The following is a 16611-nucleotide window of genomic DNA, read 5'->3' on the forward strand; positions in this document are numbered from 1 at the left end:
GCAACATACTACGATAGTGTTCATTATGGTAATTGTTTGTTTATTAGTTTTAAAATATTTAGTAAAATGTGACCTATTGTTTGACCTTCGATCTTGCTATGGACATATTGTTTGATGTCCTGGACTTACCGGGGGGAAACCGGAAATATATTAATGTAGAAATCCATCCCAGTATTGGTTCATATTTAAGACATTTTTACTAAAAATGTGAATGAAGATTTCTAAAGTTGCGCAAAGTCATTTTTAATTTTAGAAGTAAATTAAAATGATATGTGGATATGTCGGATTTTGCCAATTTAGAAGCCTGGCATATAGTGCGTTATGGAGGGAAATGATCATTTCAGTTGTATTTAACTTGGTGTATATCGTGTTTTGAGGACAAAGGACATTGAACATCAGAAAGTAGGCACTGTGACGAATTAACCTGCTTTTAGCTCAGTTATGGTGTGAATGGCGTATATCGCGTGTTTGCATCATCTACACACACATACACACACACACACACACACACACACACACACACACACACAGCTCTGGAAAAAATTAAGAGACCACTGCAAATTTTTCTTAAATCAGCATCTCTACATGTATGGCAGCCATTCCATTCCAGTGTCTGTTGAATTCCAACACAGGCACACCTCATTCTACTGAATGAGGTACTGATTAGGGGATCACCTGAACCAAATCTTATTTAACAAGGAAAAGTATAAAAACCACTCCTGTGGTCATCACTATCCTCTTGCAATAGGACCAGCTGGATGGCAGTGCTAGTAGTACCCTCAAAAGTAATTGATTCATATGTTGTTTTTTTTCTGACTTTATGTGAACGAAAAGACACACATTTGCCCGTTTTCTCATTGGAAATAGTGATATTTTAAAATATCACTGTCCTGGTCACAAAAGCAAAGTTTGTGGGGAATAATAGCCATTTTCTATACTTTTGAGGCATAAGCAATTAGGAAATAACACTAACTACCCAGGAACCAAAAAAAAAAAAAAAACATTGTTACATGGTGAAATCAGGGTTATTCCACCAAATATTGATTTCTGAACTCTTCCTAAGTTAAAACATTAGTATTGTGTTGTTTAAAAATGAATATGAACTTATTTTCTTTGCATTATTCGAGGTCTGACAACACTGCATCTTTTTTGTTATTTTGACCAGTTGTCATTTTCTGCAAATAAATGCTCTAAATGACAATATTTTTATTTGGAATTTGGGAGAAATGTTGTCAGTAGTTTATAGAATAAAACAAAAATGTTCATTTTACCCAAACACATACCTATAAATAGTAAAACCAGAGAAACTGATAATTTTGCAGTGGTCTCTTAATTTTTTCCAGAGCTCTGTATATATATATTATATATATATATATATATATATATATATATATATATATATATATTCCTTTCGTGGAGCTGCATTTGTGCCATATAATAAAATGTGAGAAACGTCATCCATGTGTGTGTGTCCATCTGTCTGCAGTTATTGTTCTTATACAGTTCTACGGTTATGCACCATACAGCGCTGTGAACATGGTTTATATTTTCTGCACTCTTAAGGATAGTTCATACATTAGTACAGGGTGGTCCGTCAGCCCTGCCGACTCACTCATATGTGTTCATGGGTTGCTTTGAGCTCCCTATGAGATATTCGGATACAAATAAGCCCTGTATAAAGCTAATTTGATACGAATCATATGCAAAGTTTGAAATGTATGCATTTTTTCAGTACCAAACAATAATAATGAGAAAGCATCTTCAAATTCAATTAGATAACTTCTCTGAGCACTTTATGTCAGCTTTTTTCTTTGCTGGTCATAGCTGGGTATTTATTTATTTATTGATTTATATTTTACTTGGGTCAAGGTATGCGATTAATAAGGACAATTAAATGGTATTCCTTTCTGAATGTACAATACATCTTTTCATCTGCAATCGGCAACACAATATCAGGAGGTGCTAGTTTATTTACACACACACACACACACACACACACACATATATATATATATATATATATATATATATATATATTATATATATATATATAATCATATATATATAGACCTCTTATTAGTACCTTTCGTCTGGAGAAGGGAGAAAAGCAGAGATACTATGCCGGTGAACGGAATTGTCAAGAGCGGAGGATATTATTATGAGCGGTGAGCGGAATTGTCACCGCTTCGCTCCGCTCACATTCTCTGAACACAACACAGCTTGCGTTAAAATATATTGTCTTTAACACAGGATTTGCACATCACAGGAGAGTAGAAGTGAGTAAACTCTGTATCCCTTATATGAGAAGTGGGTAAATGATATATTGCCCAAATTCAAAGTGGGTAAACGCAGTTTACCTGCATATACCCTCGACTACACCACTGAGTAAAACTCCAAAGAAAAGTTTAAAGTACCTGGTATTGCCAGGCAGTCTCCCATCCTATACCAACCAGGTCCGGAGATGTACTTTGATTATAAAATAAAGATTTCGTAGCTGTGACACCCTTCCGATTAAATGTTTACAATTGTGAATTATAATATATCTTTTTTTGTTTTTTTGTATGTTACAACTACTCATTCATACAGTTTTTACTGGACCAATCTAGGTAAACAGCAGGTGTGTCCCCCACCTTGAGGGTGGAACTCACAACCTGCACGTGTCACGTGCACTGGTGCTAGGTGACCACTAATGTCCACACTTCTTACGAGTACAGAAGTGCTAATGTCTTTTTGTTGTATAACATAAATATCTTTATTTATTTATTTACTTTTACATAAAAACATATTTTTTGTATATACCAGACGTTGGTCTGCAGCACGTTTTCTTTTGCCAACAACAACAAAAAAGAATTATGGGATGCCCTATGGGGAGAAGATTTGCCTTAAATTTAAATTTGTTTAATTATTGAAACTTTTAAAATATTTTCAAAAAATGCTTACAGTATACATATTAAATGCTGAAGAAAGGTAAAAACGTGCATGCACCAATCAGCAGCTGCACTGAATAAATAAATAAATAAACAAATAAACAAATAAATAATAAATAAACACTTGAGGAGGAGGGGTGACGACTCAGGATGTCCTACATGGACAACGTACACCGAGATGTTTGTGTTTCTACAATCGTGACTAAAGGGCTGGCTTTGTTTTTTTGGCTAATTGATTAATTCCTTCAATCTACTTTTTCACTGAATTTCACGGTCTAAAAAAAGGTACCAGTATTTCCAGACATTTTACGATTAAACATATGTAATAAAGCACAAAAAATGGCATTGTCGTTGATCAATTTTCTCTAGAGTTGTTATACATCAATTTGTTCTTGAATATGTAAATGCTTACCTGATAACAGTAAATGCTAAGTTGTAGGTTATGTAGTTTTTTATGTCAATCTTTTAAGACATTCTATTTTCACCATCAGTGAATTCAACATCAAATAACAATAAAAAGAAAATACATCAGTACAATTACTGATGCAGCTGTGTGGTCTTTTTCATTAGACATTTTAAAGAAATTGTGCAGCTCGCTCAAATAGCAGAAGCATACTAAATTGTCTGCCAGTTCCCAAATGCAATGCAACAGCTAGAGCATCAATACCACAAACATTTGCTATATTAATGTGAGCCAGCTGCCAAATGAGGCTGTGCTTCACCAACACATATAATTTATCTATTTATACAAACCGAACTATACTATGTAGTCGTGACCTATGCTAGATTAAAGTTTTAAAGAGATACATCAGCACTCGGTTACGATCTAATCTCAAATTTCTTTAATCGTTGGTGGGCAGCATTTCAAATACCAACAGCAGTTAGAAACACTCCGTCGCGAGTTTATGGTTGTCGCAATGGAGCGACACTCGGACTGCATAATACAGCAATGGGCTGACATTCATACTGCATAATACAGCAATGAGCGACATATGCGTTAATAGCTGTCAAACGTGTTTTTTTATTTATTTCCAAAATAAATGAAAACAGCAATAGAAGTTACCAATAAAAAACATACTAAAACAGAAGATTATTTAAAATGCATACATAAAAAAATCACCATAAGTAAGAAATAACCCACAACAGGGTGTGTGGTAAGGCAATTCTTACTGCACGCCCTGGGTGCGTTGTGAGATTATTTGTATGCCTTTAACCACCTAGGAAATGCTTAAGAATTGTCTTACCACACACCCTGGAGTGGCCTATTTTGCTTATAAAATGTCTACACTTTTTTCTTGAAAATAATTACACAAAATAGTTTTAAGGAAAAAAAAGAAATATTATGTATCCTGTCCACTGAGTGGAAAAATAGTTACGGAAGACTGTTTGATTGTAACATATATTTTGTACTTTTTTTTTTATTTGCCATAAACATTACATTGAACATTGCCAATTATAGTAACATTTGAGATCAAATGGCATTTGTGAATTGAAAGCAGACTGATTTCCCACATCTGAGGGAGGATTCATGGAATAGCCAAACACTGCCCTTGACATGTTTTTATTTTATTGTGTAGGAATGATCCTACTCAGGCTTTGCGGTCTTCAAGAGAAGCTGACCAATAATTTATGAAGCTGTTTTCACACCAATGGCCGGTAACTGGCATAATTTCCCTAGATTGTAAACCAGCATTAGATGGTCGGTGGACTAAACGACTTCCGTGTCAGTTTGCACAGTGCTGCAGTCCTTCCCCTCCGCGGAGAGCACAATAGAATTCTATACTGAACCCGACCATGTTTAAAAGCCCAATGGTTGTGTCAGCATAGAGCAGGAGAGATTTTAATGTTGTTTAAAATATGTTTCTGAAATCAGAGGTTAGTGGTCAGATGTATCTGTTGTGTCTGGTTTAAACATTGCATATTCACGAGTCAATTTTATAAGGTGATATTTAATTTAATAAGTAAATGCCGCTGCTGTATATACTTGACTTGCGTGGTGATTTCGCAGATGGCTTTTGAATAGTGTTACTGCGACCGCTTGCCTCTGAGTTTTCTTTGTTCTGTTCTCTGACTAAATAAATACCACAATATATTTGCCAATTTTTGTGTAATTCTTAGTAACAGAGATGAAAAAACAGATTGTTTAGTGATTTAAATGCTGTTTCAGTTGTACGTTGACATTTTTACCTACAGAAACACTGTTTTGATCATTGTTACTATTAAGGTGTAGTAATATTAATAGATCAGGTAAGTAAGTTGGTCTATGATGTCATAGCCATGTGGTAAGACAATTATTACATAACGGTCATGTGATCTTGTTCAGCCAATCACAGTACATAATTTATCCATGCTATTTTATAAGCATACATATATGATAGGTGACCTCACCAGTGATACCTTGAGGTCATAGAAGAGAAATGAAAATACAAAAAACAGGGATACCAGCATAAAACAAACTTAGAAAATTAGGATATCCAGAGAGGTCCTTGCTTCTTGTAACAAATCAAACCTCACAGCTGGATCCAACAGCATCACCACACTGGCATATGTCCCTCCCCCTCTGGTAGTTCAAACTCTAAAAATTTAAATAACAATGTACTTAGCTTTTGGCAGGGAATCGAATCGCAGTCGCTTCCCCTGCTAGCAGTCAGCAGTCATCCTGGGACACTCTCTCTGCGGCTGTGGCGGTATGCTTGATTTCTTTGGCTTAATCCACTCACGCTCACTGCAAAGTCTCATCTGCTCTCTGTGGTTGCATTTCCCTTTCCTGCGCTCTCCTTTTTATAATTTTCTCTCTGTCTCACTTTCCTCTCTTTTCCTTACTTTTTCTCACTCTCGTCTGGTAAGCCAAAACACACAAATTATACATAAAAAACACCACAAATAATTCAAAATGAAACGTATAACCAAATCAATTGTGAAATAAACATGTGCAGATATTTTAAAGTGCAATAATATACAATTAAATAAATAATACAAGTGTGCCTAAAAATAAACAATTCACTACTAAAAGTGCACCCTGCAAATTTAAAAATTTTAAGCGATAAAAAAAGTATGTTTATACTATTCTTTCAGAAATTGAAATTCTCACGGTTTAAACTACATATTACACAGCAATGGGTGCATTTCGTGGAAATTATGAAATCTGTGATAACCATGATAAAATCCAGCCTTATTCATAACTAGGTTTGCTATTATTTGAGTTTAATTTTTTGCCAAATCGACGACTAATATCAATGTTTATTTAAGAAAGAATTTGATGGGGTTTTTTCAATCTTTATTTTTAATTTAAGCAGAGAATTAAAGACTTTATATCATTGAGAAACGTCTCATTTAGCGAAACCCCTTTATCACATTCAACATGCAACAAAACCATGGTTACCAACGTTCTAATTGAAATAACATTTGATCACAGTGGAGCTACCTTGTATCGATAAAGATCTTACACAAATAAAAAAAATGTCTCAAATAAACTGTAGAAAACATAGCATATAAAAGTGTATTACACAGACTTTTATAGCAGAAATTTACAAGTAAAAATAATATAATATGCACAGAACAAAACATTAGATAGTTGAACAGAACTAACTGGCAATTATTATTCGGAGTCTGAGCTCCCCCCTGCTTTAGTACAGCTGGACTCAGAGTCACTGGAGGCAAGGCAGACAGGCCCACTTCATCCTGCTTCGGTCAGGGTATTGTGCACAATATTCATTAAGTGTTTTCCTCTTACACCCCATTTTCAAATCAAACTAGTAACTGTCATCAAATACCTATAGCAACAGCTTACCTACACTGTAACCCACTAATCTCAAAGTAGGCACTTTGAATGACAGGTGCTGTAGTTGGCAAATGAAAGTGTATAGTCGGTGCGGGATTTGATGATTGACAGTCATTTAAACGAGTGAGGGCATTGTAGAACTGCTTCAGTCAATGAGATCTGTCAGAATAGGGTGAATGACAGTGACAGTGAAACATTCAGAGCGGAAAGGAGACAATTACACCGTGTAACAAATTATTATTATTTTTTTGGGTTCCTGGGTAACATTTCACCAATTTGTTTGGCACATACACAGGTTGACTTTGCTGATGCCACCTTTGGCTTTTGCGACCTTACCTCTGTTATCTCTGTGTCTTTTATACCCCAGTTCTCAAGGGCACCTGGTCTTGATTTCAGACCTCTGCTGCTAGGTGACCATAGATTCTTGCAGGAAGTGCTCATCATTTATTTAAGCCCGAAAGGGTAACAAAAGCCATTTCACACAGACAGAAGGATCTCATTGCAGGAGATTTACATGCATGCGTGCGTGCTTGTGTGTGTGTGTGTGTGTATGTTTGTGTTTGCGTGCCAATATCAAGATAATGGCAATATAATCCAGAGGGTTGAGTTTTGGTGGGAGAGAAACACATTTGCCGTAAATATTCTGCTCAAAACGAAACAAACTGATGAACATTGATTTTTTTTTTTTTATATTCTATGAAAAATGTAGCAACTTTGCATATTTCAAGCCATTTCTACTGATCAGATCTAATTGTGGTTAAATGTTTGGTTCTAAGCAAGTGAAACTCATAGATTCTATAGAGGAAGGGCATGAAGAAAGCAGAACTCCAGAAACAAAACAGGGCAGAGTGGCCTTCGGTTTTAGCACTAATATATTGTGTTGTTCTGTGTGTCGCTTATTGTGGAGAGACTGGCTTGAAAGATACTCCCTACAAGTGTGACTCTATAAGCTGGTTTCCCTGGGGTTTGTGGTGGGGACTAGAAGAGGGTGAGTCTGACAAGGCTCTGAAAGGCTCAACTTTGTAATGAATTTCACAGCCAAACCCCTGGGCCATTGTTTCTTTCAAAACCCAAAAGACAGCTAGATAAATAACATGACTGGCTGACTCTGCCAAGTTCTGAGTTGGACACCAAAGTCCTTTGCTGCCCACATAAAACATTTCCCTATTTTATTTTTTAATTACAATGCATACGGACACATTGAAAATGTTAAGTTACTTACCGTAACCCTCATTCCCTTAAAGAGAAAACCACCACCAACATACTTGTGGGATATGCCTGCCACAGGTTGGTATTCACTTAGCATTTCATATCAGAGCTGCTGATAGGCCCCTCTGTGAGGTGACATCCTTGGTTCCGCCTACTGAGGGATTAAACAGTCAACCCGCGGAGACCATTTTCTCTTTTGCATCGAACCTGTGAGGGCGACCGATGCGACCTCGCTGGTTGGTGGTCGTCTTCTCTTTCAGCGAACCAGGGTTATGGTAAGTAACCTAACGTTCCCTTTCAATTTGAAGACGAGCACCATCATACTTATGGGAATGTATATCAGAGCAGTCACGAGGCAGAAGTAACAGCAGCATATGAAGGACGCATCAGAACCGCATAACGCATGTGTTAGTGATGTGAGCTTGCAACCTCAAGGACCCGCATGCCTAATGAAGGCAGGGAAGGATCTCCCACATTAACCATTTGCGGTCCTATGTCGGACCAGGTCCTTTTTTTTCAATTTTCCTTTTCCAGTTCAATGCCGGACCCTGTCCGACATCATCAAAAAGAAGTAAAGAACAGGTCTCTAGACCTTTTTTCTCTGGAAAAAATAGAGAAAACCTTTCAATGGCCGAGTGAGACTGATAGGAGCCGAATGAAGCCAAAAAAAGGGGCATATCTGATAGCCCCATGCTCCACAGAGATAACATGGACATAAACAAAGGAAATAGCTGCTTCTGCATCCAGCACTCAAAGAATATCATAGACATTTGCAGAGCTTTTTGAGATGTTATAATAATAAAATAATGTCTTGGATCACATTATTGAGGAGTTTGGTGATAAAATGAGTGATAAGGAGAGGATTTCTCAATATGCATGTCTATAAAGAGGTATGTGAAAAATACAGCGAACAAGGTATGGGGCTTGGCTGGAGGTGCAGTAATAATGTAGTTTTGCCATACAATGCCTTTTAAACCTGTTTTACTCTGAAAAAATATATTTTAAACAGCTTGTGTAAAACAAACAACGCGTGTGAAAATAAATTGGACCTGACGCACCTGACAAGCGCTGAATAAATGGACTGCAAAGGGTTAAGGCGGTAGAACCTGGAGAAAGTATGCAGCATAGCCCAACTAGCTGCAGTACAAATTTTGGACAGCGAGACCCCTCTAAAGAGGGCCCAAGATGTAGCCAACCCTCTGCTACCCGCCAAGGGGGGTTCAAGCCGGCATTGTCATATGCAGTCGAGACAATCCAGTGTGACAGTCACCATGTGAAGCGGGATCTCCCCACGCTGACCTTATAGGAGCTGCCACAGGATCAAAAAACAGATTCTCCTGGGCCACCAGGGGGCCACTAGGAGAACTGTCGCCTTCTCCAACCAGACTTTCTCTAGGAAGGCCAGAAGTAGCGATATTGGCGGGAACGCGTAAAGGAGCGCCTTGGGCCACTCGTGGGCTAGGGCGTCAATGCTGAATGAACTGCCTAAACGGTGGAGGGAGTACCACAGGTGGCAGTGTGTCATCTCCACTGAGACAAAGAGATCAACCTGCACCTTCCCGAATCATTCCCAAATGCGCTCCACCACTTGAGCGTCCGACAGGTATACGTGCATTGCACTGGTGTCCAGCTAGAGCTCCAAGTACATTGTGTACTGTACCGGTGTAAGCCGACTCTTTGCATCGTTGATGGTGAGACCCAGCCTCACCAGATGCTGTCACAATCGCTGTGTGGGCCACTGCTCTCTCTCGTGACTGGGAACAAATCAACCAAACAATTGTCAAGGTAGTTCAAGTGCAAGGGAGCCAGGATAGCATCCACACACTTTGAAAATATATGAGGCGCTAAGGAGAGGCCAAACAACAGCACGGAAAACTTGTAAATGCTCCCCAGAAAGGCAAAGCTGAGGTACTTCCTGTGCGCGGGAAGAATGGGAATGTGGAAGTACGTGACCCATAAGTCCGCAGTGGTAGAATATCCTCCACTGCTGGCTCAAAGGTATGCCTCGGGGATATTGGCACATCTAACAGTGCCGCCTTATCCGCAATGGGGACCTTCGCCTATGACAGCCACAGCTGTCTACGAGCCACCACCAGGCTTGTCAGGCTCTAGCCTAGGGCTTGCTCTTGAAGGCTGGAGATCTGGAGCAGTGTGTCTGAAAGGAGGCGTAACTCGGAAACCAATGGTTCAGGGAGCAAGGCTTCCAGTAGTATGCCATCCATATAAGCAGTCAGGATACCCGCCATGTTCACAAGGCAGATCACCTGTGTTACCGCTGTATAAGCCCGGTTCAGGTCTCTGTGACCCTGCACTGCGGGTTTGAGCTGGTACTGGGGCAGTCAATGGCAGGGCTGAAGCTGCAGCCGGAGCAGCAGGTGCTTGCTGCTGCATCAATAACTGCAGGACCTGGGCCATTTGTGCCTTGCGGTCCATTATGTCCCTCACCTGCCTCAAGTGCTTAACCCGCTTCACTTGTGGGGATGGGGAGCGGCAACGAGAGGTTGACAACCGAGCCTATGCGCAGGCAATATCCTGCGAGTGGCTCCGGGACAATTGGGGGAGCAGGGTACCGGGGGCCCCCAGGGCCTCTGATGGCTTGTCCACAGGGGAGCACCCAGGGCTGAAAAGAGGCATGCATGACACCAAAGCACTGCGCACACATCCTCCTGGGGCATGTTTGCCCTGCAGGATGTGCAAGCATAGAACTATGACATGCTTGCCGTTACTTTTCAGTACCGCCGGGTGTTTAATACTTAGGCACCGCACAATGCGCCTGTACAGAGTGCAAGGCATGAGAGCGCTTAAGCACCACCTGCACTGAGGTACTGAAGCACCGAGGACATCGCTTGCACTAGGCTATCCGTACACGGGGAACAAAGCAGGAGTGTTCACCTAGCACTGCGGGCGCTATGCACACCGAGCACTGCGGGCGCTACGAGCACCGAGCTTACAGAGTGCATCGAGTATCACGTGCATCGAGTGCACCGAGTACCAAGGGCGCCATGCGCACCGAGGTACTAGATACTGTGTGTACTGAGCACCGTGTGCACCGAGTGTACCGAGTACCTTGCACACTGAGTATCGAGTTCACTGAGTGCCCCAAATACTGTGCTCACCTTGTGCACCGAGGCACCAAACTACCAAGGGAAGAGTGTGCACCAAGTTACTGAAGCTAAGGTAGCTGTGCCTACCCTAACCGCGTGTAGTCACACACCTGGTCAGCACGCAGTATACACCTGGGAGACACACATGCTGAAGGAAGAGTGAAAAAACAAACGGGGGAGAACACACTCTTTTTTTTTTTTTGAGGGCCCAACACCCCGGGGTGAATGGGCTGAGGCAGCCGGCTAGGTCTATTCAACAGTGGGGCACGTAGAACACAGCCCCAGTGGAGGAATTACACAGCTGACTGGCTGTTGGGTTTTTTTGTTGTTTTTTTTTAAAAGCACACAGCCAAAATTTAGAGCACAAACAAAGGTAAAGCGAGGTTGTGCGACAGGGTCAGCACACAGGTGGACACGCAACAACAACAGTTCCACAATAATATTTATTTTTATTTTTATTTCACCAAAACAACACAAACGCCAGCCGGCGAAATCACTCATCGGCAGGGATACAACAAAACCTAGCCCCGGCGGAGGAACGGTGTTCTCCATAAGATTGTAGGCTGAAAAGACACACACATGCACTTCTTAATCAGTACTGCACAGACAGTGCTTCACAAGCAACAGAGAGCATATACAGACAGCCTGCAGTAACACAAGTGAGGCAGCCTGTGAGGAAAGGAGAAGAAAAAAGCTAAGAGAGACGCAGATTCCACGAAAGCTGCAAGCCAGCTTTCAGCATGAATGCAAGGGAACTGCAGTTGACTCGGAAAAAACTCTTTTAAAAACACACTCAGTAGAAATACAGAAGCTTACTTTACCTTATGGTGCGATGTCAAAAGAGAAAATGGTCTCTGCGGGTTAACTGTTTAATACCTCAGTATGTGGGACTGAGGACGTCACTCCACCGAGGAGCCTATCGGCAGCTCTGATATAAAATGCAAAGTGAATACCTACCTATGGCAGGCATATCCCACAAGTATGTTGGTGGTCATCTTCGAATTGAAAGGAAACTTTATTTTCTTGTAATGCATGTCTTTGGAAGGGAGAATTTAGCTTACTTGAGGCAATAACACAATTTACAGATTAACTTTGAGTTGCAGATTTAAAGCATGTCATTGTGTTAACAACTTTAATAATATAATAACAAATTTGTATAACACCTTTCAAAGTGGCCCACCATCACAAAGCACTTTACAGAGGTAGGCATTATATGCAGAGTCACTTACAATAAGACATTGATTTAACATCTCAGCCGCAGGATGGAGCACATGGAAGTTAAGTGACTTACTCAGGGTCACACAGTGAATCAGTCAGTAGCACAGGTGAGATTTGAACTGGTGACCTTCTGCTTACAAACCCTAGACTTTAACCACTGGACCACACTGCCTCCTTGAAATGACTTCAAAAAAGCTGACGGGAGCTAATTTGCTGGAAATGGTACTTAAAAAGAAGAGAATTATGCTGCATATATAATATATACCTTATGCAACTTTGAATGTTTGAAAACTCTATAGTAATGTAAAGGCTGGTTAGTGGTTTATGAGACCCAGCCAGCAATTGTGCCAAACATCATACTGAACAATAACCTGTATGTAAATTAGCTTAAATTATAATTTCCTGTTTGTGTCATTAAAGTTTAGGTGCTTATTTTCTTAAATGTATTGTTGTGCATAATGGTTTACTATTAAAATAACACTGACATTAATCCATTGGAATAGGATATTGAAAACCTCCATTTTACTGTTAACCTCTCTGTGTAAAGCTTTAAATATATCTCTTGATTAGCTAAAGTGGTCAGGGCCCTTAGTGTTTGCATTGTATTTGAATGTTTCTTGATAGATTTTTAACCCAGTCCTGTCTTTGTTTTTCTTCCAGCCATTCTCAACCCCAAACAGCCTAAAGAGAACAAGAGCTTCAACTTTGATTATTCCTACTGGTCTCACACCTCTGTGAGTAACCTTTCATTTAATACTGCTTATTTACTACTGTGAACATTGCCTTTTATGTGTACTAGAAAGCCATTTTGATTCAACATCATTATTTATATATACTGAGCTTCAAAAGAAACTTATCACTTATATTTGGATAGCATTCACTAGATGTGATTTTAGAGCAGGTGCAGTGACTTTTTATTGTGCTGATTAACAGTTGGCATCACAAAGATGTTGCAATATGATTTGTCGATCTTGGGCAGGTGTTGTGACTCTTCATCTCCCAGTTCATGGCCTGTCATTGACAGAGTTTGTCTGGTTATACCATCTCGCCAGGTTTGAAATTACTGGCAATCCTCGTGCCTAAATACAAATATACATTTTAAACACTTGTGTTACATAGACCAGTTTATATCCCGTGTACCAATGACTATACACCAACATTTAACACACCACACGCAACATATAACAGATAATATACACAGGGGCGGGCACTTTGTCACATATACCCCCCACCTGTGCAAAGCACACATGGCCTCAATGGCCACCTTCCCCCTTAAAAGCCCAAAAGTCCAGCACAAAGTCCTGGGCCAGGACCGGAGGCTTCAAGGGGCCCACAGGTCGTAAGGCTGTCAGCAGCAATGCTGACAGCGGGGTGGCATACTCCTGCCAGGGTAGTCCTGGCAACGGAAAGGCTGCTTGGGGGGTGGTCCCCAGGCGATGCTGAGCGACTGGAAACCCCAGGCGATGCGGAGGCATCCTTGGGTGAAGCATGGCAGGCATCCTTAGGTGAAGCGTGGCAGGCATCCTTTTTTTTTCCCCCACAAAAACACCTCTCCTGGTCTGACGCTTTGAGGCGCTGTTATCCCACACAGGACACCACGTGTCACAAAGACGGCCGAATGGGTGACGTCAGAACCAGAAAGGAATGAACACAAAGACAGGTGATGTGAAACGATGATGGCGCTTGCTTGCACCGGTTTATTGCAAAATAAAAGGTTTAAACAAACAGAAAACAGGACACAGCACTTTACGCCAAAATAAATAGACACACAAAACGGACAATACTAGACAAACATGGTGAGCTGATAGACAGACTAACAAGCATCGTGCTGGTCCCACCAGCATGCAGTAGCAATTGATAATAAGCTCCTCCTCCTCTCTCTCCCGTTCCCTACTCACCGAACACCCATCCCCTAGTGGGTGAAAACATGCTGTTTTTATGCAGCTGTACCAAGACTCGATTGCTAATCAATCATTCAGTTGGAGTCTCGGTACAATTGCACTTGAATTAAGAAAGTGCAATTCCCCGTGCTCACATATTATTACTTTTTACTTGCACGTGAAGTGCTGTGAAATCCTCGTGCCTAAATACAAATATACATTTTAAACACTCGTGTTACACAGACCCGTTTATATCCTGTGTACCAATGACTGTACACCAACATTTAACACACAACACGCAACATTTAACAGATAATATACACAGTATGCTTACGGCATTGTTTATTTAGCTCTCCAGAAAGCTTTTGACAAAGTCCCGCATAAAAGATTAATTCTCAAACTGAATGCAGTAGGGATTCAAGGAAATACATGGATTAGGGAGTGGTTAATATGTAGAAAACAGAAAGTACTGATAGGAGAAACCTCAAAATGGAGTGAAGTAACCAGTGGAGTACCACAGGGATCAGAATTAGGTCCTGTGCTATTCCTAAGCTACATTAATGATTTAGATCCTGGTATAGTAAGCAAACTTGTTAAATTTGCAGACGACACAACAATAGGAGGAGTGGCATACACTGTTGCAGCAGCAAATGTCATTCAAAATGATCTAGACAAGATTCAGAACTGGGCAGACACATGGCAAATGACATTTAATAGAGAAAAGTGTAAGGTACTGCACGCAGGCAATACAAATGTGCATTATAAATGTCATATGGGAGATACTGAAATTGAAGAAGGAACCTATGAAAAAGACCTAGGAGTTTTTGTTGACTCAGAAATGTCTTCATCTAGACAATGTGGGGAAGCTATAAAAAAGGCCAACAAGATGCTCGGATACATTGTGAAAAGTGTTGAAATTAAATCAAGGGACGTAATGTTAAAACTGTACAATGCATTAGTAAGACCTCTTCTTGAATACTGTGTTCAGTTCTGATCACCTCGCTACAAAAAGGATATTGCTGCTCTAGAAAGAGTGCAAAGAAGAGTGACCAGAATTATTCTGGGTTTAAAAGGCATGTCATATATAGACAGACAAAAATAATTTCATCTATTCAGTCTTGAACAAAGAAGACTACGCAGTGACCTGATTCAAGCATTCAGAATTCTAAAAGGTATTGACAATGTCGACCCAAGGGACTTTTTTCGATCTGAAAAAAGAAACAAGGGCCAGGGGTCACAAATGGAGAATAGACAAGGGGCATTCAGAACAGAAAATAGAAGGCCCTTTTTTACACAGATAATTGTGAGGGTCTGGAACCAACTCCCCAGTAATGTTGATGAAACAGACACCCTGGGATCCTTCAAGAAGCTGCATGATGAGATTTTGGGATCAATAAGCTACTAACAACCAAACGAGCAAGATAGGCCTCCTCTCATTTGTAAACTTTCTTGTGTTCTTATGTTCTAAATAATTCAGGCAACCTTGACCCCCACTGCCTTTACAGTTCTGCCTATTTCCTTAGTGCTGGCCAAGGTTGCCCCAATTGTTTTTCCACTTTAAATGGCTGGGCACTTTTGGTAACCTGGCATTTTTTCACATTTTCAGTGTGTTTTTGTTTCAGATCGACACTGCGCTAAGCACGCATGACCAAAGTAAAATTTTATAGTTATTTAAAATTAATAATATAAAATAAAATGTTATTTAATTTTTACTTCTTTTATGTATACCTGTTTTGAGGGAGAATACAAGTTGAAAAGAAAAAAAAACCTCCTGGAGAGAAATATGCATGGATAAAACTTCCTGGGGTCTTCAATTTTTTTTTTTTTTGTGAGCGATTCGTGCGACTAGTTCATTTTAAAATATCAATAAATTTTTAATATAAATGATAATATACATATGCAGGGATGTCTGGTGTCTGCAAAAATCTGCAAAAAAATGGGAGAAAAAGAAGGTTACCGTACTTTGGTGACTTATTTCTCTTACTGTATGACAGGTATTAAAAATATGCACACAATTTTGAGCAACCTGTCCCGCAAGTGCTGGGCAATCCAAATATGACCCACTTACTATCGAAGCAGAATGACTGGGTATGACATTTTCTCTTCATTTTACCCAGTCATTTTTGTTTGGGACCCACGCGGTACCTCTGTATTGGATGTGAGGGTTGAAAATGGGACTACTGTTTTATGTATCACGAATTAAAAAGAAGCAGAGGAGAAAATAAAATACAGTGATAAAAGGTGAAGGGTACTGCAGCAGCTAAGCTCATGAGGTTACTTCCTTCCTACTTCCTCATCACAAAAAAGTTGCTGATATTAACTGATTTAATTGCAAACTTGACTTTTCTAAGCTTTATTTCTTGTTGCTGTTTCCCACACACAACAAAAAAACCAGAACTGGTTATTTTCTAAGGAAATCTCCTCTATACCCCAGTTTCATCACATGCTGTTTCCAATTTTTTGCTGCCATCTTGTGTTAGTTCAAAGTAAAT

General features: G+C 40.0%; 1 protein-coding gene across 28 annotated transcripts in view; it reads left to right on the forward strand.

The window, feature by feature from the left end:
- The window catches only part of LOC121326822 (kinesin-like protein KIF1A), a 160454-nt gene that overhangs the window by 16476 nt on the left and 127367 nt on the right, over positions 1-16611 (forward strand). For all 28 annotated transcript variants that reach the window (XM_041270347.1, XM_041270351.1, XM_041270353.1 and 25 more), the window contains exon 3: positions 12900-12973. In XM_041270347.1, the coding sequence (XP_041126281.1) occupies positions 12900-12973 (74 nt within the window). The remainder of the gene's footprint in view (positions 1-12899; positions 12974-16611) is intronic.

Source organism: Polyodon spathula, chromosome 14, assembly GCF_017654505.1.
Source record: "Polyodon spathula isolate WHYD16114869_AA chromosome 14, ASM1765450v1, whole genome shotgun sequence".
In the NCBI taxonomy this organism is placed as follows: Eukaryota; Metazoa; Chordata; class Actinopteri; order Acipenseriformes; family Polyodontidae; genus Polyodon; species Polyodon spathula.